Source organism: Poecile atricapillus, chromosome 2, assembly GCF_030490865.1.
Source record: "Poecile atricapillus isolate bPoeAtr1 chromosome 2, bPoeAtr1.hap1, whole genome shotgun sequence".
In the NCBI taxonomy this organism is placed as follows: Eukaryota; Metazoa; Chordata; class Aves; order Passeriformes; family Paridae; genus Poecile; species Poecile atricapillus.
Genome location: NC_081250.1, coordinates 10,772,134 through 10,797,380, shown reverse-complemented (window position 1 = coordinate 10,797,380; position 25,247 = coordinate 10,772,134). Strand labels below are relative to the sequence as shown.

General features: G+C 42.4%; 1 protein-coding gene across 1 annotated transcript in view; it reads left to right on the top strand.

Annotated features, from left to right (window-relative positions):
- The window catches only part of ADARB2 (adenosine deaminase RNA specific B2 (inactive)), a 301,943-nt gene that overhangs the window by 264,239 nt on the left and 12,457 nt on the right, over window positions 1–25,247 (top strand). Inside the window, exons 6-7 of the mRNA XM_058831907.1 lie at window positions 950–1,101; window positions 17,259–17,427. Of these exons, the coding sequence (XP_058687890.1) occupies window positions 950–1,101; window positions 17,259–17,427 (321 nt within the window). The remainder of the gene's footprint in view (window positions 1–949; window positions 1,102–17,258; window positions 17,428–25,247) is intronic.

Genomic DNA, 25,247 nt, shown 5'->3' with positions numbered 1-25,247 from the left:
CATCAAAGGGAGTCTTATCATAATTTCACCAATCACATTTTCACCTTCAAAATTATAATCGTGACCATTGCCCAAATACACGCATTAGAGGCAGCTGTCTGTCAGAGAAATCACCCATATCTTCCCAAATGTAACTCATTGGAGGAGCTGCACAGCAGCAGAGCTTTAATGCTGTGCTGTTGCTGCAAACGGCAGCACTGGGAGGGTTTGGCCTCCCGGGCAGCTGCTGCTAATGGAATATGTGCACTGCATCCCCATCTAGCTGCTGAACCACTGCAAAGATAAACGTTTCATCTCAATAAGTATCTTTCTCAACTCAGCTGAGACAAGCTCACACAAGTTTTGTTCACCCTTCTTAAGATGGCTTCTGATTTCCAAAAATTCCGGGTGGAGCACTTGTAGGTGGCTCAGGTGGAATGGGGGGAAAGAGCAACACCTGGAGAGCAGGGAGGGCTGGCAGCGGTCATAAAATTTGGGTGCTTTGTTAGAGGGTCTCTTCAGTGGAGCATATGAACACACATCTCAGTTGTGGTGATTGTTGTTAATGGGATTCTATTATGTGCCTAGACACTGTGGTCAGCAGAGCTGATGTGTTCACATGAGAGCCTAAGAGAACTCATTTTTTCATGCACCAGAACCACTTTAAAATGTGTGTTTTTGCATCCATGCATGTGAGGATGGAGAGTTACCCGTCAAAATCCACATTTTATCATTAGAATGTATCTTAGGTAAGCAAGCAAAAAGCCCTTTGGCAGTTTTGACCTCCTTCACACATTCTTCACCTGGAGAAGCTTATTGTTTTTCTCTTGTTGTCACTAGGCTAAATATATGATGCCGGGTGCTAATAAAAACAAACAAACAAGCAGAGGGAGAAAAGGGGGGAGAGAGCACAGAAATGTTTCTGATTTGGCATGTAACAAATGACCTGGAACCTCTTTTGTGATCATAGCAAACGGCGAGAAGACTGGGAGCGATCAATCTTCGTGCGATTAAAAGAAGGAGGCTACAGGCTGCGGGAGAACATCCTGTTCCATCTGTACGTGAGCACTTCCCCCTGCGGAGACGCCCGCCTCAACTCCCCCTACGAAATCACAACCGACTGTAAGGAAATAATCTTCCTTCTCCATTTCCTCCTTTGGGTGCTTTTTTTGTCTTTTTTTTTTTGGTTGTTTTTAAGATCCTTCTTGTTCCCTTTCTTTGCTGGCAGAAAGTGTTTCACTTGAGAGCAAAAGCACTACAGGCTTTAGAGAGCATGTGTCTGCCTGTGCAACTGGTGCTTGGTCCTGTGTGCTGGGGGAAGGTGTGGAGAGAAAATCAGAGCTGGGCAAGGCAGCTCTGCATACCTGAGGCTCCATGACTCTGCTGAGGAATACATCCCTGCATTTCCTGCTTGGCACAGACAACCCTAAAAATAAATGAGTGTTTTGGAAAGCATCCCCATGATCAAAGAGATTCTTGAAGCCATGGCCAGAGGCTGGACCAGAGGATCAGGGCTCTAACTGGAGATGCATAGACTCTTCTCAGTGTTCACAGAGTACACATGGGTTGAATGGTTGCATTTTCACCAAAAGCAGGCTGCAGCAGCTGGAGTCTGAAGTAGAGCACTGATATGATATCATACATGATATAGCTCATCTGTAGTGTTGATTGCTAATCAGACTCTCTCCAAATATCACCTGCACTTGCAGCAAATAATGGCAAGAGCCTTATGGAAGGGATCTTTCCAAAGCCGTGCTGCCTTTGTCAAATACACTGCATGGTCACTGCATGGCAGGTGGGTTTGTTGGAGTCCACCAGGTCAGCCTTAGAAACCATACCTATGGTATTCAAGCAAACACATGATTTTCCAGGGATTTCTTCTCTAGAGGAGATCCTGCAAATGAGATAAACAAATTGCCTCTTCAGCCAGTGTGTGCCACCAGCAGACCTGCAGAGCTTGTTGTCCATGGTGACAAATCCCATCTCCACCATGACCCAGCACTCTCACCTCGTCACTCCCCACACATGATGTCCCTGTCCTTGCCCTGCCGTGGCAGAGGCACGCCCTTGTTGCTTTTCCACTGCACCAGCTGTGTCCCTGCCTGGCCACAGGGAATGCTCTCAGCAAGGGACAGGGGACTCCAGAGATCTGTGGCTTGTTACCACCTGCCTGTCACCCCATGATCCAATACACAAGGCACACGCTACTCTCTTATCTCTGTCCCAGCTACTGCTCCTCATACGCGCATTTTACAGCTCTGCAAAGCCCGTAGTGATGGCTGCCAAATGTTCACATAATGAGAAATAGTCCTTGCCCTGACTACCTTGAATGTGGGGCGGGCAGGACAAAAAAATGGATGGAGGAGGAAGCATAGACACGGGAATGTAAAATTAATTCATCACCCAAGGTCACACAACAACCTCACTTCCTCACAGGCAAATCCATCAGACGGTGGTTTCACTCCTTTGTGATTTCTGATTTGTATAAGTTATTTATTAATGATTAGGTATTATTTTTCCAAGACTAGAATTTTTTTCACAAGTGAAAAGCAGCTTGCTGGGGCAGGAAAGCAGAATGTGCCTGTTCAGGAAGGAAATGTGGTCCTTGCCTGACGTGATTTCTGCGTTGTGTCAGCAGAGTTTACAAAATGAACAAAAGGAAGTAAATGCTTAAAACTCAAAATCAAATCAACAAATTCCTGATTAATTAACAAATTGAAAAGACACAGCATCTTAATTATCATATTCATTTTAAATCAAAATTAAAAATAAAAGAGGGACTGCTTAAGAATATCAAAAAACAATGATCATCTTTGGCCTCCCACTATATAGGTGTATCAAGAGATATCTCAAAAAAGGCATTATGTTTGGTTAAAGGCATTCATGTTTTCCAGAAGGCAGGTTTCCTAGGGCACCTCTTTGCTGACATGACAATTGAAAGCACCAAAATCTGTAATTATTTTTAAAATGTGGTCCATTCTCAAAAGCAACCGGAGGCTGTCCAGGATGGATTCTGCTCTTCTTGGCATGAGTAGGTCAGTGCTTTGGGCAGCTGACAGCCTGTTCTGCCTGATTATATGCAGCTGAACCCAGCCCTGGAGGTGAACCCTGCTTGGCCCATGGATTTCTTCAAAGACCAGATAAATCTCCCAACTAATGAGGGAATGCTTCTGTAGATAGCAAGATATACAAGCAGCTGCATTTAAAAATATATAATTGTGCAGTACATGACACAGACAGTAAACTTGTAGATAATCATGAAAATAATTTTCCTGTTGGCTATTACATGAATTATTTTCCCAAGCAGAAGCTGAGGCAGAAAGGTCTGTGTGGCTTAGCCAAGGTTACAGAATGATTCAGTAGCAGGACCTGAAGAGTTACTATACCTGGCTCATAATTCACTCTTTTAAACAGATCCCTCTACCTTTGTCCTGTGCTCCTAAAATGATTTAGCACCATGTAGAAAACCATGTTGCCAAAATCTGTCCTTCAGTGAGATAAGCATTTCCTTTCAGCTCACATTATCCCAGAGACATCTGGGAAGATAAGTATTTTATAATGTTTATCATTCAGATCTTCTCTTTCCTCTTTTTTTTTTCCTAAAGAAATAACCTTTCTTTTATCCAGTAATGACAAGAAACTCCAGATGAATGCTGTTTCATTTCTTAAACAACAAAGAAACCTCTCCTAGAGCTAGCACAAGCCATCAAACGTTACTGATTATTCTCTAAAGATGCATTAACATTTAAAAACGGTGTCTCACCATGTGGTTCCTGGTTTTGAGAAGGAATATGATAAGGCTTTATCAATATAGGGAGTGAGCAAAATCCACTTCTCAAATCTCCTTCCAAAAATTTCCTATTATCCACCGTGTCTTTCCAGCACCCTCAGGGAAGCCTCACATTTCCTTCTTATGAGCTTTGTTCTGATAAGGGAGGACGTAAGCTGGCATGCTTTTGAAACCCAGTTTACTTACTGGATAGAGCAGAGTACCAAGTTTGTGACATGTGTAAAAGTCTGACAGCTGCAATGCAGAGGAGAGGTCCAGGGAGCCCACACCCAGGCCAGCTTCACACAGGAAAGTAAGAGATTAGGGACAAAGAGATAAAATCCTACTTTAATTTGAAGAAATGGCCTTCTTGAATCAGAGGTAAACTGACTTGTTTGTTGATAACATCCTAAGGTATCTCTAAAAGAGAGACAAAATCCAGTTGGACCAGGCTGCTTTGAGCAGGGAGGGGTTTTCTAACTCTTTTTTGGTGCCTGTAGGTCAGGAGGTTGGACAAGCTTACAGGAAGTGAAGTTGGAGCTTTGGAAGGTACAACCTGAGAGTAGGGGAAGAGGCTGAGGAAAAGAGGGAAGAGCAACTGAGAGCAGGAGAGGAGACCAGCCAGGGGCATGGTGTTGCAGGAATATGAAACTGGGAAATGCCACAGGGGTTTCAGATGCTTTTCATGGGTTTGTTCTGGCTCATTCTCTCCAGTCAGTCTCCTTCCCAAGACCCTTTCCATCATTTTCCAAGGTTGGCCTCAAGGTTGTAGCACAGCTATATGACAGAAAGGCAGTATGTTCCCAGTGTCCTCATAACCCTAATACCTTCTTCATGGATGCAGCTTCTTCCTCTCCTTCAGTTCAGTGCTGCAGGTCAGGGAGCCTGGGACATCCCCCTTTCTGGTGCCTTCTCCCTTTGTGTACATCTCAGCCAGGTGTGCCTGGATTTCTGAGCTCTCCCAAGGGCAGCATCAGCATCAAGTTAAGGTGGGTTTCCTGAAGGGCCTCAGGGGGCTGCTGTTTCCCATTGTGGCAAACACACTCCAGCTCCTGAGGTGGAGCCCTGGGGGCAGCTCACCCTGTAGTATTTGTTGCACATTTTGTACTTTCTCCTAAATCTAGGGCAAACCACAGAACAATCAAGCCCTTGATTTGCTAGAGCACCATCCTAACTAATTTAGTGCTTCTTGACTCATTGGGTTTTTTGTGGGTTTTTTTTTTTTTTTTTTAAGTATCTTGAAAAGCAAAATGAATTGCTTGAAAAATTGAGCTGAAAAAAAATCCTCTACTTCCCCACTCCTTCCCTGGCAGTATTTTACCTCATTGTCCATCTTTTTTCTAGGGATGTGCTCTCTCTTTTTCACTACATGGATCACCAAAGAGACAAACAGAATCTGCCCCAGGGCTTGTCTCAGTTCTTCTCCCCTGGGCTGCTTTTCTATCTCTTGCTAACATGCTGTATTGCCTTGTGCCATTGACTCCTTGATAGCCCAGCTCCTGTTTTATCCCACACTTCCTTTAGGTCTGAAACACACCATTGCATCTGCTCCACATGGGGTTTTTCTCCTGCTTGTCTATTAACCTACAGCTGTGCTGAAGCTCTCATGCACACACATTTGACAGAACTCTCATCTAAGCAGGACCTACTTGCAACCACGTGAGCCAGATCATTGCCTTGGTAGGTGATGTGATGAGGAGATGTGCACTGCAGTTTTCAGAGAGTTGGGGAACTGAAGAGTACCCAGGAAGACACATTTGTGCTTCTACTTCAAGTGTGCTTTCACTGGGCAGACCTGTGCTTTCCCTGCTTGTGAGTCTGGCTGCTGGATTTTACATTCCATTCTTTAAAAAAAATTCTCGGTTAACCCCAAATCCAGGGCTGCTGTGAAGGGATGCCCTGCTCACACCAGTAACTCAGCACTCCACGTTCAGATGGGGCTGACCCAGGTTGTGTCACCCCCAAACCAGATCACTGAAAGCTATATCCTGAGCAGACTGGCTGGAGAAGGCCAAATTCACACAGAGACCCTCTAAGGAGTCTGATGATCTCCTAAAACTGTTGTGAAAGTCTCAGCCCCAGAGCTCAGCATTCAGTGTCCTGCAGGGAGCTGTCAGGATGGAAATACAATGAGGATGCTTATGGCAGTGACTGGGCTAGAATCACTCCCCAAACCCTTGGGTTTGGTGAACATTTCTGGATGTGCAAGAGGAAGAAATCTCTGCCTTCCTTTTGCCAGTCCCATGTTTGGTTAAATGGACAAATTGTTTTCTTGTAAATAGATGGTAAAAGGGGAAAGCAATTCAAGAAGAACCAAGTAACTCAGTGATCTGAAAAGAAATTAGGTAGGTATCTGGAACTACAAGAAAATTCAGATTCTAACAAAGTAATAAACTTTCCCATTACAAAAATTGAGGATAACCACAGGTCATCCCTTGGACTTGGACACTATTTCTTATTCCCATAGCACGAGTGCTCCCAGGTATCACATCTCTCCGTCACAGCTGCTGGCCTGCTGCAGCTTGGGAAACCATCTTGGAAATTTGTAGCTATTTGGTGTGTGGAGCAGCTTCCTCCTAGGCTGTAAAGTTGATTTTATGCTGATGAATAGCCCATCTGTGGAACTGGGATGAAGGTGCATTATTTTCCTATTTTTCATATGACTGAGCAGAACAATACCTTGGGGGATCTCAGAACAAAATTATCATAGAGAACCATGCCCAGAAGTAACAGGAAACTAAAAAAATGCATACACCACTGTAGGCTATAGTGCTGAGTACTGCCTCAGGAGAAATAATCCTAGCTCTGGATGGATTCTTGTGGTCAGCCCAGATTGCTTTGTCATATAAAGAATGCTGCAGAAATTGCAGATACAGCAAGAGGCTTTTGCATTACTTCACAGGCTAGGGAATTAGTATTAAAGAAGATGGGAGGAAATTGTCCTTTCACTTCATTAAGACTGAACTGGGTCTTATCCAAAAGGTTTGGGTTCAGGTATGAGCACAGCACCCTTTGTCAGACTCCTTTGAGATCACGTTCCATGGAAGTTATGGCCCCTTCTGCTTGTGCCACTGACCCAGCCTCAATTTACCAAAGTAAACAAAGAGGAAATGCAGCAACTTTCTTCAGCTGACTAGAGGCTGGTCTGTCAAGGAGCTTGTGTCCCTGCTCAGGCTGTTTGCAGGCATTAGGTTTGTATTAATTGCCCTGTTCTTAACTCAATCTTCCCAAGCTGCTGGAATGCTGTTTCAGAGTGACAGCTTTCACTCAAGTTAGCTTGGTAGGGAAAGCATGGTCACAGGACAGTTCTCTCTGGTTAATTCTCTCCTTCACTTACACACTTCACCCATGGCTGGAGCAGAGTTGAAGTGTGCTTCTGGTCAGGATGGACAAGGATGACAGCAGAGCCCAGCCCAGTCCTCTGTGCCCACTGCAGGTCTGAGCAGTGGTCTGGTTTAGCTCAGGGCTTTCCAGGTGTGGAAGTGGTGCTGCAGACAGTTCAGAGATTTCTTTCCAGCATCTAAAACAAATTCATGCTGGCACTGTGGGGGAGCTTTCTTTTTCTGGGGAAGGTGGGCAAAGGGATTTCAGGAGAAGAAAGTGTGGCTGAGGGGCCTCAGTGGGACCCTGAGACAGGAGGGTGCAGTGAGGATGGGAAAGTTTGAGGGAGAGTGGGTCTGTGATGTTCAGCTGTGATGGGGAAGTGGGCGAGAGAGAGCAACACAGTGAGGGGTGAGGGGACTCTTCAAGATGAGTGAAACCCCTCTGATTCTTCCAATGCACAGCACCCACACAGGACCTGCAGGCACTGGTTGGAGCCATCCCCAGTGCTGCAAGGAGCTTTTCCTCCCCCAGCCTCTCCTACTCATTCTCTGCTCATCCAAGGTTGCAGGGAAGGGAGAGAATGGAAAAGGGGGAAAGACTCCTGTCAGGGGTACCAGAGTGGGAACAGTGACTGGCCCAAGCCCTCTGCTGTGAACCCTGAGCCCTTCTGAAGCCACCTGAGGGAAAAGCTGCAGGAGCAGCAGCTGCTGCATCTTGATGCTCAGATGGACCCGTTGCTCAGACAGAGCAGCAGTGCCAGAGTCTGCAAATACATGGTTCACGTGTTCTGGAAATCCCATCACTTTCAGTAACCCAAAGGAGAGAGGTCTGATTCCTTTCATGACCTGTCATGCTAAACCTTTTGCCAATCCCCAAGGTAAGTTCTAGCCCCTAAATCCGCCAGAGAAACCAGTGGTGGCCAGACTTAGGAGAGCTCTGAAAGCACAGCTTTAGAATGAAAGGTTTTATTGTTGGTATTACCATGCTAGAGCCCAGGATTCACCTTGGAAAGAGGCTCTTATTTCACTGTATTGGAGTCCTGAAGCTTTCAGTACAATTAATCGACCTGTAAAAGTTTGCTGTTGCTTTATATTCCATTATTAATCTCTACCAGGCTGGGTAGTTAGGTTCTTAGTGGAGTTTTGCTAAAGCTGCCTGGTGACTAACAACTTCACTTCATGGACAGTTTTCAGGTCTCAAAGTACTGACTGGCTGGAAAAAAATCAGAACATGTCAGGCAAAATTTAAAAGAAAGTAACTGTGTGAAACTGGGATCACATCTTTCTTGTATCTCCTGGTCATCAGTAATAAGGGGTAGAAAACCCCTATTTCATTTCCTCCCATGCCTAGTTCAAGTTAAGATTTTTCATTCAAGGCCACTTAGAATCAAATAAAAACTTGAATCTCTGTCTCCCAAGTCCTGGATCAGTGAATTCCCTCTCAGCAGAGCTAGACAGCTCCCTTTTTTAACTTTCCATTTTAAAACTTTGTCAGAAGTGACACATCATGAGAAAACTCTTTGCCTTTGACAATGCATTAAAAATGTCCCAGTTCCTTCTCCTTATGATATTCTTGGCTGCTTTTGCTTATTTGAGTTTTGTTGTTTCAGGGGGAGTTTAAAGTAGAAAATAAGATTTTCAGAAGTGTATGTCAGTGCAGTGTGTGTCTATCCAGGAAAAGAGAAGGAATATGCTGAAAAGCTATGGATTGCTCAGAGCCAGCATTGGCCACAGCTTTGAAAAGCTTTCATGTAAAGCAAAATGTGTTTGTTAGGATTCAGGAAAACAGGTTTCCACAGCTATAATCAGATTCTAATTTTAACAGAATGCTTGAATTGCCGAAGGGCATTGCACTGTATTTATTGATTCTGCTTTGTTATGGGTTTTGCTGCTTTGTAAAACACTGCATTTGGATGCAATGTTCAGATGTGATAAAAAGGCTACATTAATCAGCAAAAGACCATGCCTGAGAAGTTTTCAGAACAGCAGTAGAAAATTTCACCAAGAAAAGCTCCTTGTCCCCAGATTTGTCCAGCCCAAGGAATGGTGGTGTCTCCCTCTGCAGCAGGGAAAAAAAGAGACCACATGCTCCTGGACATTCCCCCACTCCACTCCACCCCAGCAGCCCATAAACCCCAGGTATGCACATAAATAAGGCACAGAATTTGGGGGTGGAAAATATCAAACCATAGCTAGGAAAAATCTCTGTGGGTAAAAACTACACCCGCTCAGATCTAATTTAGTCTAATTTGCCCTTCCACTGAGTGGGAATTACAGGTAAAACTCATAAACTGAGTTTTAGAAAGCTTATCGGGCAGCTCCAGGTCCTGTTAAGATCTTTGTAGGACTTCTGGAAGTCCTTAGACTTCTGGGGAGTTTATTAGAGTCTTAGGAGAGAAATCTGAAGACATCTGTATGACTAGCAAACAATCTAATTCTTACCATGATCGTTCAAGCTGCCTTCTCTAGCCAGTCTGGGGCAACTCACCTCACTCTGTTAATTTATATTTCTCTATCTGTAAAATAGGAATAAAAGGGATCCAGCAATCACAGCTCTGAGAAAGGGTAGTTAGTGCTAAGAGTAGAATACTAAAATGGAAAACATTGTATATTCTATGTGCTACTATAAAATTATTCAGAATGATTTATTAACTTTAATAAAGTTAATAAATTTTAAGATTTAGATTTTTAAGGACATCAGGAAACATTTTCTGGTGATCAAGATTTAATTTCTTCAGCCAAAGACCATAGGACTCCAGAGTTCTAGAAGCTGAATTAGAATATATCTGGTGATGCATCAGGAACCACAGCCTCTCTAGCCTCATACCAACCACAGAGTGGCTGAAAATCTGCTGACATTATTGACAGATTGCTCTTGTTTCTGTCTCATGGGGTTCATTTTCTGTTTTCATATTTTGCTGACTTCTTCCACAACATTTTCCTTAAATCATCCTTGAAGATTTCAATTTCCCAACTGCAACAAAATCCCAAAGCCACATGAATCACAGCATGTTTTGTTTATAAAAGAAGAGGGTTATGATGAATAACACAGTCTCTTTATGTTTGTGTAAACTTCTTGATTAAAACATGGCAGGAGAGAGAATTGTCACCAAATAGGCAATTCCAGTGATGTTGATATATTTTTCACACAAAGTATATTTAGAAGATAAAGCCTAGCTTTAAGAAAAAACATTTCTCATTAACAAAAAAATGAAATGCACATCTTAGGACATGGTGAGTAGCTGGTTCCCCCTGGTCTCTGATGGATGCAGCCTCTCACTCTCCACGTGCAGCCTCCAGCCACTGGCTTTGATCAGCTGCTGACCTGGGAACAAGCAGCACCTCTGCACATCTTGGCAGTCCAAGATGAGCTGTGCATTGCTGGACACCAGCTAGTGGTCTGATGGAGGCTTCAGAGGCAGAAGTCGTCTCCTCAGAGAGTTCACAGCCCTGCCAAAGCCCTTTCCCAGACCTCTAGACTTTGCTCTGTGGGAGCAGCTGCACTTTCAAAGCCACAGTAGGACATGTCTGATTTTACACAAGAGGAGCAATTAGTAATTAAAAATAATAATCTTGAAGTATTTGAGTTGTACTTTCCTTGATTGCCACATGCACAGAATCTTAATCCCACTGATAAATCTTGTAGTTTTGGCTTCAACACACTAATGCTTTTCTACTCCAGAGGAGGCTGGAGTCCACAGCCTGGGTTTGTAGGTGGGGCAAAGAATTTCTTTGGGACACCTGACCCACTACTGCTCATTCCTCCTTGCCTGGAACAGTCATTTATAACTCTCAGAGAGAGCTGTGCATGACTTTGCTGCCAGCAAATTGTTTTAAAGTGAATTTTAACTAGTTACTCACATTTTGATCCCAGGCATTCCTCGAAGATAGACATTAGAGAAAACCTGTTTGTAGGCTTTGAGCTATTTCTCTAAGATTTTTTTTCCTCTCAGGGTATTAAAGCCTGCTGAGAGTCCAGGCTTACTTAGAAGTTAGTCTGATGGTAAAATGAATTTAATGCGTTAGAGTGTCATTCTCTGCTCTAGCATAGGTTCAATGAAGGTATTTTGGCACCTCTCCCTAGGATGAGCTTTCAATGCATTTCATATTAACCTACAAAAATAATAAAAGTATTCATTGTAAAAGTGCTATGTTATCTTAACAGATGAAATTTTTCTCCTCAGTAATCATATCCAGAGGCATTTTGATGGACCAAAATGAAAAGTTTTCATTAAAACACTCACTGATAAACTTCAATATGCTAGAATATCATTCTTACACCCTTCCCACAGTCACTATCTCGTAACGCCAACATTCAATCAAAAAATAATAATTTAATTAATAGGTACTTAAAGAAGATAAGGAAAAAAAATGCAGTCATTTCGTTTCTGTTCTTGTGGATTCAAACTTCAAGTTTTCTCTTCATTGCTTCTTCTGGATTAAATGCCACATAATGATAATCTATGGATTGGCAAATTGACTTTGCTATCACATCTTGTCAGTACATCACTAGAAGCAGATGAAAACTTCTGAAAGAAGTAGAAAGAGTGAAAAGTGTTATTTGAAGGTTAGTGAAAAGAAGAAAGAATAATATGCCAAAGGGAACATAATTTATCAGGTCATGGATTCTGTCAAGTTAGGGACTAATGTCCAAAGATGGTATTTCAGCCAAGAAAGAGGCAGGGAGAAAGGAAAAGGTAAAGTTCAATCTCCAATGTTAATTTCAGTTCTAAAAGTTACAGGTGTTCCATGTTTGTAACATTGTCATATAAAGTACATATTCCGAATTTTTATTTGGATAGAAGGCTTAATGATACTGTCCAAACCATAGATCTGAACTGAAATCTGCTACAGTGTGGTAGGTGCCAAATGGCTCTGGGAGCAAACAAATCTCTCCTAAGACTGCCTTCAGATGCAATATCCCTCACAGCCTATATTTAAAAGTAATATCTTGACTTTTAGGGATTCATCTCAACATGCTTTTGTCCTGTTTAACCTGTGCAGGACACAGCCTTGTGTTCCCTTCTGGGAAGGACACATCCCTGAAGTCACTGCAGGGGCAGTTCTGTAGACCCTTCATTTCACAAATTCAGGCTTATTTCAGAATACTCCTAAAGTTTCTTGCTTTCCAGAGCTGGCCCATGGCATTTCAGCCTGGCTCTGTGCTGGTCACCAAAGCACAGTGCAGCAGGGATTTACCTGACCAGCCACTCTGCCCAGCAGAGCAGACACATCCAAAGTGTTCACTGTGCTGTGATTCTCACTTTAATTTAATTTATTTCTCCCAGAAATAGTAATGCTGGACATTTAGTCAGCATCTGGTTGAGGAAAGTGTGTCTCTAATAGCCATCAAAATACAAAGGCAGTCAAATGTTAATCCTCTTTCCACATCTTTGTCTCACACTGCTCTAAGGAAGCCTTATAAACCATGCTGAGGAGGGGAGGGTCCAGCACTGAAAAAAATGCAAGATAGGCTGTTCTATTTCTTCTTTCCTGAGGAGAAAACAGCCTCCACTGAAGCAGGGAAACAGAAAATGAACCTCTGAGGCAGTCATGCAAAATCTCAGACAGAGCCTTACTCATGTGATTCTGTTTAATCACCGTCCATTTCCTCTTCACTCTTTAACTAAATAATAAATATGGAGTGGCTTTTTTCATTACCATATGAGCTAGAACTAGTCCTGGAGCAAATACGAAAATAAGAGGTGAGGTTGAAATCAGAGGGTTTCACTGATTTTAAATACAAGGCACCTGTCTGTGTACATTTCTAATCCAGTAATTAATCCAGCACCTTTTCATCTTAGGAACTCTCAGGAGTAATTTCCACATCTGAGTACAGCACACATCATAAATCCACTCCAAATGATTTTTAAATTTGTCCTTTCCAATTCCAGTTTGAATTGACATTTTGTTCTGGTTGAAGTGGCATCCACAGACGCCTTCTCCCCTGCAATTAGCTGAGATTAAGCAGTTGGAGAACCAGCACAGCGCAGATCAGAAATGCTTATAGTCACTGATGTTTTGATCATACTGAACAGCAGAACAGCAGTAGGCTGTAGTTTGTGACTTTAAGATGCATAAATAAATATATTTCTGAGACTGCATTAAAATGATCCGTAGCAGGCTGTGCCAGCAAGTGGACCACATTTTTTACTGCTGACAAGCAGCTTATGTGCTGGAATCTGTCTGCAGCTTCAGTGCAAAATTCACAGAGCCTCATCTTTTCCTCTGGTTGTATCTTCCTGTGCTACTTAATGGCTTGCTAAAAAAGAACTCAGTGTGTTCCAGCTGCAGATTTGGATTTATTTAATCATTGGCAATCTGAAAGCATTCAGAGCTTTGGGTTATTAGTATTTTATATAAATGCCACAGATGATCTTTTGGAGCATGTGTCCCAACTACCCCAGCAATGTGAGCAGCCTGAGACAGGCAGCACAGCACAAGGTTTGAGTCACACCCTATTCACTGAATTTAATAGCAGTTGAGCAGCTAAAACCCCTTATCAGAGCTGTGGGAGTGTGTCCTGGGGTGAGTGTACACTGGCCACAAATGCCTGAATCCTATCAGGCAGCGCCGGCTGCTCGGCTGCACCCTGGGCAGGGCACAGGGACAGGGAACAAAGCTGGACACATGGCTGAGTCAGTGTGAGAATTGGGAAACTCGGACTATCAGTGCACCTGCACACTTCAAGTGCTTTTTAGAAACTTTATTGTTCAGTTTCTGGCACTTGCAGTGCAGGGTTGAGATGCTGTAGAACAGCCAGATGTAGAGTGCTTTGGCCTTTGTACTTCCTTCAGTCCTGAGAATATCAGATAGACAAATGACAAATTAAATAAACAGACCCCCCAAACTCACAGAAGTCTTTCAAATCCTTCTCCCCAAACATTTTTGGCCTATGCTTTAAATTCTCCAGCTGCCCAGCAGCTGTTTGCAATCCTGATGCTGTTTTTTCCCCTGAACTTGTACCTTATCTCTGTCAGCATATTGTGGGATGCTTTGCCCCTCACTGAGGTAACATTTATGTAGTGAAATCAAAGCCACATAAATCACATAAATGATGAGCTGTTCATCTAATACTGCAGTCACTAAAGTTCCCTGCAGCTACATGCCTCTTTGCGTGTATGGGAAATGTGGGTGCATCAACAGGCTGAATTGCTTGGATAAGAGAGTAATCTAGGAGATCAAGGCACCTACAAGGGAAGCTCAGAGCAGGAGCTGAGAAAGAGAGGAGAATCTAGAGATGGGAAAGGGGAAAAGTGCAACAAGAGAAAATATTTTTCTTAAAAGTTTGAGAAGGAAACAGTAAAAAACCATTTTGTCCTGAGGGATTTCCAGTCGGTGGACTCCTGTGGTAGATATTTCCTGGAAGGATGGCATCTCTTTTTCATAAATAGCTGTTGAGCAGTACCTTTAAATGAATTTGCATAAGAAGGAAGCATCATTATCTTCATAATACCCGTGGGAAAGCTTAGGAAAAGAGAACTGGTTTGCTTAAAGTTACACTTTCCACCAGCCAGAACAGCAATAGCCTCTTGAGTCACTCTTCACTGCCTCCTTGGCAGAGATCTTGCTCTGCTGTGCCATCAGTTCTCAGTATGTGCAGACAAAGGCAAAGTGGTTTCGGTAGGCATTCCTCACTGTTGTTCAGCTAGATGTGTTCGCTAAGCAGAAGTGATCACTTTCCACTTTTGTTGTCCAGATTTCATGGTACCTTTCCCACGACTTTGTAGTTTAAAAATTAAAAATACTGCTCACCACCACTTCATGTTTTTAAAAAATACTTCCTTGCAGTGTCCCAGGAAGAATATGGACCAGTTCCCAGACAGCCAATACAGTCCAAAGAGCATCCTCTGAATTACACTGCACTTAGCATCCCAGACAAGAGGGATGTGCAAGGGATTAGCACACATGGTCATGGAAACGGTTTCCTGACAGTGTTGGCACAACCAGAAAGTTTGAGAACAGAGGGATCTGAGACATTTCTGAGACTTTGGCATTTTTGCTTATTATTTTTTATTACTCCATTGGCTGTTCCCAGTTTTTCCCAGAACTCAAGTTTGAAAAGCCACAATACTCCAAGTCAGGTGATCAGTGCAGTGTGTCAATTTGTGAGGTGCTGACAACTGGGCACAAGGACCACATCCCCTGCTGCTGGGATGACGTGGCTGCTAATGGGGGTAGCAACAACCACTCTTCTCCAAATGCAGATGCTGTAGCAGCATTACTGTAGCAGTATTTGCAAACAATATTTTGTATATGATGGAAGTTGAGTTTGGGTGGAAACCGGTTTTGGTTATGGCCAAGCAATCCATTTGACACCTGTCCCAGCCTGCTGCTGACACACACACACACATATCTTAAATTCTAAAAAAGCAAGAATGGAGAGAAGAGGTAATGATTGCCGAGGGCCCAGCTGCCCATATGCTGGCAGGTCACAGCTGACTTTGCTGCTCTACATTTCCCACCTCAGCTAATCCCAATAGGCTGAAGCTATTTATTATTGCTCTCCCTTTTTGCAAACCACCCATTGGCAGCAGCCAGTCAATCCACTGCTTCCTCCAGCACTGGGGATCGTGCACAGAGCCAGCTGCTCACAGCCAGAGGTGCCAGCAGCCCCACAACCTCTGGCACACTGGTGTTACTCGGTGGCAGAAGCACTCAGCCCCACAGCCCACTGAGGACTGAGGAGCATTGCTATTATTTCTATGTCCCCTGTTTCTCTGTTACCACTGTCCGCCCAGCCAGGGAAGCAGGGGAGATATTACAGGATGGAACAGAGGAACTAAAAACGAGGCTCTTTCCCTAGCTGAGATGGAAGTTCAGCTTTATTCTGGTGCTTGGGATCCCGTGGAGAAGGAGAGCAGGAGGGAAAGAGGAAGAATATTGATGAGCGCGTCTTTTTGAAGGCAAGGGGAAGAGGGTGGGTTACATTCACACAGCCAATAAGGAGAACTGGGGAGAAAGAGATAAGGGAAAGAAGCTTACATTCTACATTTCAGGGGTGCATTCTCAGGTCATACCATTTTTCTAAATGCATTACAACAGAGCGTCACCTTCACAAGGAGAAGCCTTCTGGTCCAGATGAGGAGCTGGCATGGAAAAATACACAGGACAGTTGGCAGTATGGGAAAAAGCTTCATGTCTGTAAATGCAGCACTCCTTTTCCTTGAATGCAGAGGCCATCATGACTGGGGTTTTTTTCTGTTATTTTCTTTTGGGCTAAAAGGAAACTGTGGAAGGTCTGCTTCAGGGAGAAGGTGACCCCCAGTGAAAGCCTCCAAGGGTGAGGCAGTGAGCATACCCAGAGGATTTCCTTTCGGCTCCTTCCTGTTCTTTTATAGCCAAAATACCCAGGGGTAAAGTAGCAGTGTAAAGAGCATTTGATAAAGAACTTCAGTTTTTCTCTTTTCGTAATAATGAAGGTGAAGTGCTTTTGAAATGTCATTATCTTCTGTATTTACTGCCTATCTGCAGGACTCAGTTCATCATGGTGCAGGACAAGTGCTTTAGCTGCTTGCCCTGTGCCACCCCAGGGGCCAGTGCCTTGCACTCAAATATACAATATCACAGAAGTGAGAAAAGATCTTGGTACAACACAAGGCAGGAAAGTACCTCACTTCAGGGAGACTGTAGGAGGAATTCCAGCCAGCAATGAACAACTAGAAAATGTTGATTTGCTTTTGGTCCAGAGTATTAACCTTTAGCTTTTCAGAATTTTTCAGTGAAATTTTATGATAACAAATCAAAACCTTACTTCTGAAATTATTTGGGAAATGTCACTAAATATCACAGTAAAGTACTGGACTGGTCTGCATCATGCAGCTGAGTCTTTGATGACACTCATTGAACCAAGGTTTTTCAAATATTCATCCATCACAACTCAGTCCTAAAATGAGAAATTGTACTGGTTCTTAAAAAGACAGAGCACCTCTCTTATTTTTAAATATATGAGGGAAATAGAAGGGGAACATGAACTCAGTGTGTGCTTTGTGTAAGCTTTGACTGAAGTGAAAAGAAAACCTTACTAAGAGCACCTTCTTTTCCACACTGCACTGCTTTCTTGGGCTATTATCTAATTTTGCATCCAGTTTAAGGGACCTTCACAAGTGGTTCTGCAGGCACCAGCACAGCCTCTCAGGTCATTTGGAAAAAAAATCAATTGTCATTCTTGTGTTTATTTTGCCCAGTGAACAGCAGCAAGCACATAGTGAGGAAATACCGTGGGCACCTGCGGACAAAGATTGAGTCTGGAGAAGGGACCATTCCTGTGCGGTGTCACAACGCAGCGCAGACGTGGGACGGCGTCCTGCTGGGAGAGCAGCTCATCACCATGTCCTGCACAGACAAAATTGCCAGGTACGTGATGCATATTCCTGGCAAAAGCCTTTGCACATGGAAACCACGGAGGATTATGGTGAGTGGTGGGAAGCAGCCAGCAGGTGCTGACAGGCCCTGCAGAAACAAAGACCTCCTTTGTATGCAAAAGCAGACATATAAATAGGAGGGAATGTAAATAGGACATTTTCCCAAATTCTCTGTGGGTCGTTAGTTGCTTATTACAGTGTGACAAAAATATAAACTGTCTTTGCAGCTTTTTTTGCCAATAGAATTTCACTGTGCAAATAAAATACATCCACTTTGCTGTTCTTGGATCATTTACCCCAAAACTTGCAAACCAACTATCATACAGATAAACTTAGCTCGTCTGCACCCAATTGAATAAAATGCCCTAAAAGCTACCAGGAATACTTCTACTATTTTGAATGCCATTGAAGAGCCCTCATGTAACAGCCCCCTCTGTGGGTTTCTGCTCTGCTGTGTAAATACAACATCTATTTATGTAGAATAATTTCCATGTAGTAAATATTTCATAATTATTCCCTGGTGACAAATAAAATGTAAACACATTCACCATTCTCAGTCTAGGGTGTTAACTAATGGCAAGTGATGGCTAACACAAACTGAAATCAAAATGTGTGTGCTTGGTTGCACAGTTACTGTACTATGAGTATGTATCTATACATGTATGTGGATTTATCATCATCATTTTATATATATATATAATGTACATTATCTATAGATGCAGTTCTACATATAAAATAAATCATATCATAGCTATAAAAACATAAATGCTATGATCAAATTCACTGCTGGAATACTGTGCCTAAGAACTCAGTTAAATTATATCAGTCAAAATTTTGGCCCAATTATTAAAAGCCAACATAGACATAATCTTTCCCAAAAAAATCACAGAAATTTTGTTTAATCCAAATGCATAAATTCTGCTCTTAGATTTAACTGGATGACCTACCAAAGCTAAATTAGTCTGTCAACAGCAAAACCTGATGTTTTGTCACAAAAATGTAAATGTGAACCAACAAATGGAAATACTACCAGACTCACAAAATCCATGCTTTGCTAAGTGTAAGCATCACAACTGTTGTGCTTGCATGAAGGATAAAGAGCAACTTCTGCTGTAATGTTTTCATTTCTTCATTAGGAGTTAACAGAAAACCCAAACTTTGTTCAGTGGGTCTCCTCCAATACGTGTAGATGCAGTTGGGTTTTCCAAATTCAGACTCACGTGGACTCAAAAAACTACAAAATGTTAAGTTCAAGAACAGAAATATTGCACTCTCTGTGGTTTTGAATGTCATTAGCCAGTGAATTAAATATCAGCTTTGCAAACAGTATTACATTTCCTATTGATGGGGATGTTGACAGTAATGCCCTGTCTCAGGAGCTGGGTTTTCTCCAAGCACATCTGCTAAGCACTTTGAGTGAATCCTTTCATTGTTGACACGCATCTAAACAGCATTGAAGTCTATGAAGAAAAGAAAAATCTACCATAAAGTTTTTCCAAGATAAAAAAAAGTTTGCAGTTCTCATCATTGACAGTATTATTTCAATGTTGTAAGAAAAACTGCAATTTTTATTATTTATTTTCAATGTAATTCAAATGATCCTGGGATTTATATAGATTAAAAAAACAAAAAAAAAGAAACCAGCAATCATTATTCCCTGCTTTCAACAGCATGTTTACTCTCACCAGTAGTTAAAAAAGAGGTTGAGAAAATCTGCATTATACTTTATCCCAAATTACGGTTTACCACATTAAATGCCATCTACAATATTTTTTTTATCATAAGGAGGAAGAATCAAAGGTTTCTTCACCTGTCCTTTGTTTCAGCACATATAGGACTGTTTTCTGCCTTCTTCCCCTCTGGTCATAGAGAGCAGAGGCAGGAAAGGAGTTGGGTGGAAAAGGAGATTTCTCTACGAGGGCCCTTTCCACTCCTGCCCTACTGGAGAGATCAGTGGGAGGCATCCATGCCTCGTTTCAGACTGCAAATATTTGCCCTACCACATAGGTAACTGACTTTAAATGTCTGCAGGATGCAGGAATCTGGTTGCACATTATCTGGGCTTGTCTTGCAGTGAGAAGAAAAGAGATCTCTGAATCTGAAATTCATGTTTGTATAAGCAAGATTTGACAAAAAAGAATCTCGCTTGTATGCTTTGGATTTTATTGCTTGTAAAAGTCCCTCAGGAGCACTGTGCTATTAGAGAATGTTTCCTCTTGAGAATCTAGCCAGTAGCTGCTAAAATATACATCATTTTGCATTATTTGCAAAGGACATCGCTATCAGAATATCAAAGACCCAAGAATGCACAGAGTTACTGAGAAAAGCGAATAATATTCTATAAATCATGTATCTAACGATTTATGTTCTTTCTTGCTCACAGGAAAGCTATAAGCAGAGAGTGGTTTAATCAGATTTATTTGTTATTCAAAGACATTTAGCCATTTTTATTACTATCACCACAAGTTTGAGAGAATTTGATGCTTGGTATGCATTATTTGGGCTCTGTGGCTTTGTTGAGATCTCAGGATAAACACCCTGGAATCACACCTTTTCCCTCACTGAATTAAAGCACAAGCTCTTCTGGTATGAATAGTCATTTTATTTGGCTCAGGCAGGGAATTACGAGGTGAAATTCTGCAACTTCATTATAAACAAGGTCACATTAAATCTTGGTTGTTCCTTCTGGCTTTAAAACCTATGCATTTTTATGTATAAATTTAAAGCTCAGGGTCTGTGAATCCCCAAATAAACCACCCTAAGAGAGTGTCAGCTTTTACACACATGATTCTTGTGAGCCTCACAGTGCAGATGAAGTGACTTCAGGATCTCAGTGCCATAGGATTTAGGATTAAACCACATTTTTTAGCCCATAGTTCATTAATTACACCAACACCTTTTGACCTTCGTTCTCCTCTGTAACATATATTGTATACGTTTGCAAAAAAGCAGCAATAACATGGGAAAAATAATTTTGAAAATAATCATCTTTTGGGGGAAAAATGTATGTCATTTAATATTGTCTTGATGCCAATCATAACCTACATTAAAACCTTATATCGACAGAGACATTACAACCCTAAGAGAATTTCGGCTTTTTGTGACAGCAAAATTCATACAATGGGCCAAATTAAAGCTCTTTTCATCTCCCTGTCTCACACCAAGGCTGGATGCAGGACTAGCTCATACCTTGCTTATTACAAGGTCGGTGCAAGGTTAATGCTGCTGCTAATGGAAGTCTCTGCAGTCGCTGTTTGGGAGCAGACAAATGTTAGAAGGAAAATTGTCATATGCACACAGGCACCCACAGGCACAAACACACACATTTAGGGGAAAAGAAGCAAGGATATCTCTAGAACTCAGCCCTTCTTTGAGGATCTAAACACAGTAACCAAAAGTTAGGGAGGCTCAGCACTACATTCTGCCCCTGACCCTCAGAAAAGTTCAGGACTGATCTGTGTTCAGCTGATATGTGCCAGCTGCAGGGGTGGGATCTGCAGCACCCCCTTGGTGCCCCAGGGCCTCAGGGACACTGGCTCTCTGTGTCCCCTTTGGTGACATGGTCTCCAGGTGCACAGAGCCAGCCCAGCACTGAGCACCTCCTCCCTGCTGCCTTCCCACAGCACACATTGTGTACGTGTGTGCCAGGTTTGCAGGTAACAGTCCACATGGCTGCTTATATAAAATCAGAATTTCCAAATGTCTCTACTTATTCCTACAGCAGAAGAAATGTGAAAGTCTGGGCAAAATATCAAAGATCTGCATTTCTCTTAAGTCCATCACCACTCTGGACATACTTATAAGGGAAATTCAGAGTCTGTCACAGAGGAGAGAAACCACTTCCCTTTGACACATTTTGTCCTCTGACTCATGGAAACACTCTCTGACCTTCAGGCCAGTCTCCTTCCACCATGGCTCATCCTCTAGGCCCACCATAACTCAAATTTAGCAGTACATACACCTCCCTTCTGTATAAAGTTTCCTGTTCCATGCTCTGAGCTAATTAAGTTTATTTATCCCATCACCAGCCCCTGGGTTCCTTCTACTTCCGTGCAGAAAACTAAAGAAATTATTTCTCCCGATGCCAACCCTTCCAAAACAGGAGGGTGTTCTGCCCCGTGCAGCTGCACAGAGAGGTTTGGTGCTTGCCATTGCCAGTGGTTTGGTAGACACAAAGACTGTACAGACTTATTTGTAAATAGATGAGCAGTGGCACTTGTCCTCTTTCAGAGTCCCCTTGCAGGATGCAGGCTGAGGAGCTTACTTTGCATTGTGCAGGATTTGCAGGGAGCAATCCTCATAAACACTGTCTTTTAACAGCACATAAAAGCCAGAACTCAGTGTTTGTTTTATCAGCTCTGGCCTTAAAACTGTTTTCTTACTACCACTTCTCAAAAGGTCACCTTTAAAAGACTGTGTGTTTTCTTGCCACCGGGTTAATGGTCATCTACTTCCTCAAACTTCACCAAAAAAATGACATTCAGCCCAGAGGTAGAAAAAAGACCTTGAATATCTGAATTACCTCACCTACAAAACAACACAAATGGTAACAGAGGACCTCCTAACTTTGCATTACATCATGAGCAGTCTACCCATGTCCTGTGGCTAAGGTTTGTGGATTATTTGGGCCCACAAGCTAGAGAATAGGAAGGAATCTTTATTGAGAATATATTCAGAGTATTACAAGGTAGTGTAGCCTTAAGGCACTGTTTCAGGATTTAGCAGTGGGAGTCTGAAGTAGCATTTTATAAGGTGAGTTGAGCACATTAAGCTGTATTTAAATGCAGCATATAAAAATGCAAGACTAAAAGTCAGTGTTAGAAATTGGCATTCTTAGATCTATTTTAGTGTTAGCCTGTCGACCAGAGCCATTGTTAACAGAAGGCTGAGCCTGACAAGGTAACTCTTAAGAAAAGCTACTTCAAAGGCTACATATTAATGCAAATGAAAATCAATTAACACAGCTAGATCTTCAATTAGAGATGATTTGTGCACACGGTTTGTAATTCTCTCTCTTAACCCCTTTCTGTGTGACTGAGAGTTCAATTTCAATCTTTCACCACAAGGTATGTTCCAGAAAACATATATAAACCACCCACTGTTAAAATACAGATCAAAAACTAATGCACTAGTTCCAGTTTCCAAACCAATAATAGCTAAATGGTCGTATAAATAGGAGCACCACAGGTGTCCTACTGAGCACATGCCACCCTGAATAACAGTTTATGTTGTGTGAAGCATAGCTGGAAATATTGGTAATAGAAACTGTGGTACAGGAGGTTAACAACACATCAAGTGGATAAGACTTAAAGCTCTTAATAAAAAAAAAGGTCTTTTACAAAAAGCCTTATCAAAATAAGATTTGAAATTCATCAGCAATGCTTTTTAATGGGCAAGGTTTCCAAAGGTCGCAAGGAGACACTTCAGTCTCTGAGCATGGCAGGTGGACACAGTTCCCTGAGATGTTTTGAAGCATCAGGCGAATTCCTCCACATCTCAGTTACAGAGGGGTTCAAGTGTTGGCCTTCAGGTCTAACCATGTCCAAATCAAAGCTAGAAACACCAGCAAAAAGCTGCAGCTGTCACATCACATCTCAGCAAAGGGCAGGGAGCTTTGTGCTGACCTGAGCGAGGCTGCAGCTCTCTGCATCCCCGTGGGTTTGCCTCCAAACCCCTTCCTCAGTATTCTCATCATCCTTTTTACTGTTGGTCCAAGGGAGGGGCCATAGACAACCCTGTGTGTGGTGAGGTGATGCTCCAGTGTGGGTGTGGGGGCTGTGGTGTGGTTATGACGTGGGGACACATTTCCCTGCACACTGAGCTGTGGTCCTGAGCTGTCAGGAGCATGGGAACTGAGCAGGGGAACTGGGGGGGCTCTGCAGGGGGGGTCATGCCCTGCCCTCTACTTGTCCAGGACTGGGGGAGCACTGCAATTAATTAAAGAAAAGCTGCCTGCTCTGGGATGCCTCCCATCTTGGCACTGGCATTTCTGTGATTGACAAACAGGCAAAAATATATTTGTTTAAGGATTGTCTATATTGAAAACTGGACACGGGATTTTGTCTTTGTAAACAGTGCAGTAATATCTGCTGTTTGAACAAAAGGAAGGGTATACTTTCCTTCCACTTAAAGCTCCAAAAGCTCCCATATTTGAGTGAAAAGGGGAGATGTTCTGTTTTATTTATCCTGCCTGCTGAAGATTTGGGGATTTTTAAACAAGATCTGTGACTAAGGGAGCAGTGGGTTGATTTTCACTTTATTGGAAGGGTTATTACAGAGTGCATAGCATATGAGTTATTAGAGAGATGCGTGTCCTTGAAAACAGCCCTTAAAATCTTGCACAATTAGGAAAATTCAGAATGATCCAGCATATTTCCTCATAGCGAGAAAAGTCACTTTGATATATTGAGAAACCAAAATGTAACACTGCATTGCTTTGAATAATAATTTTATTTTGAAAAGCCACATTTGAAGAGAGCTCTTTGTTACAGATGAGAACACAGCTACTTTCATGGGCCTAAATTAGGCTACAGAGCAATAGCTCCTTCAAAATTAACACCCTTACTGATAGCTTCACTGTTGCTCAAATGGATCTTTCTCTACCTTCTACCTTCAAATAATTCCATAGATGTTCATATATCAAAGGACCAAGTCAGTACATTAGCCATGTGTGTTGGTCAAGGGATGAACAATACACGGGATAAAAAAGACCTTCCCCCAAATATTTGTCAGTAAAATCTATTGTTGCTGCACAATACTGAACTGGCTGCCATCCAAGGTAGGCTTTTTCATCCACACAGCAACAGCAGAATGAAAAACTGAAAATTTTCCCCAACGTGATTGTTCTTCTCCTGTGCTCTGAAGGACAACAGCAGCAGTGCAAGGGTCTGGTTTTGGCCAGCTCAGTACAGGAGCCCTCCTTTCCTAGGACTTGTGCTGAGTTAGTGGGACTCACACATGCGCAGGGTGGCTGCTTTCTAGAGGCAAACAACTTTCTAAACACTCTGACAAACCTAGACTAGATTTGAAAGCAAAGCTCCTTTGCTTCTTCATCCCATTTCTCTGACTGGATGCTGCTAAACCAATGCTGAACCACGAAGTAGCCACAGGGAAAGTCTCTTTTTGCACCACACTCTACACATCAGGCAGGACTTGCTCTTGTGCCCATATTCTTTGATAGATTTCTTCTCCCTTGTTTTTTTTTGTTTTTTTTTTAGTCTGGTTGCTCTGTCCAATTTGTCTTGGAGTCAAACTTTACACTCTGGGGTCAAAACCCACCATGGCTGATACAGAGGCTTCATCACCCCTACACCTTCCTGTGCCTTCTTTTGGAATGGGAAAACAGGGTTCTCTCGAGGGACAGCTACTGCATGCAGAAACCAGAAACTCTTCCAGATTTCACCAGATCTTACTCCCTTTCTGCCCTAATTGTCCAGGGTGCAAAAAATGGGACTTTACCTTAGCAGAGCACTGGAAGGATTAATTCATGTTTATGGAATGCTTTCGATAAATAGGGGGTGACCTGATCATGCTTATATTGTGATTTCCAAAAATGTAATTCCATTGACATTTGAATCCCTTTTTACAGTAGGGTTAATATGTCCAGAATTAGGTAGAGAAATATCTCTAAAGAAAAGGCAGGACCCTTGTAATTAATTTAAATTAAGCAATCATTATTACCTTGTAATTTATGACCTGAACACAGTCCCTTATTTTGGTAAATAAAACTCAGATGATTTCTTGTGATGTGCATATTGCTGAAATCCCAATATTGTTGAACATATGTTGTTTTCTGTTAGCTGCTTTTCTTCT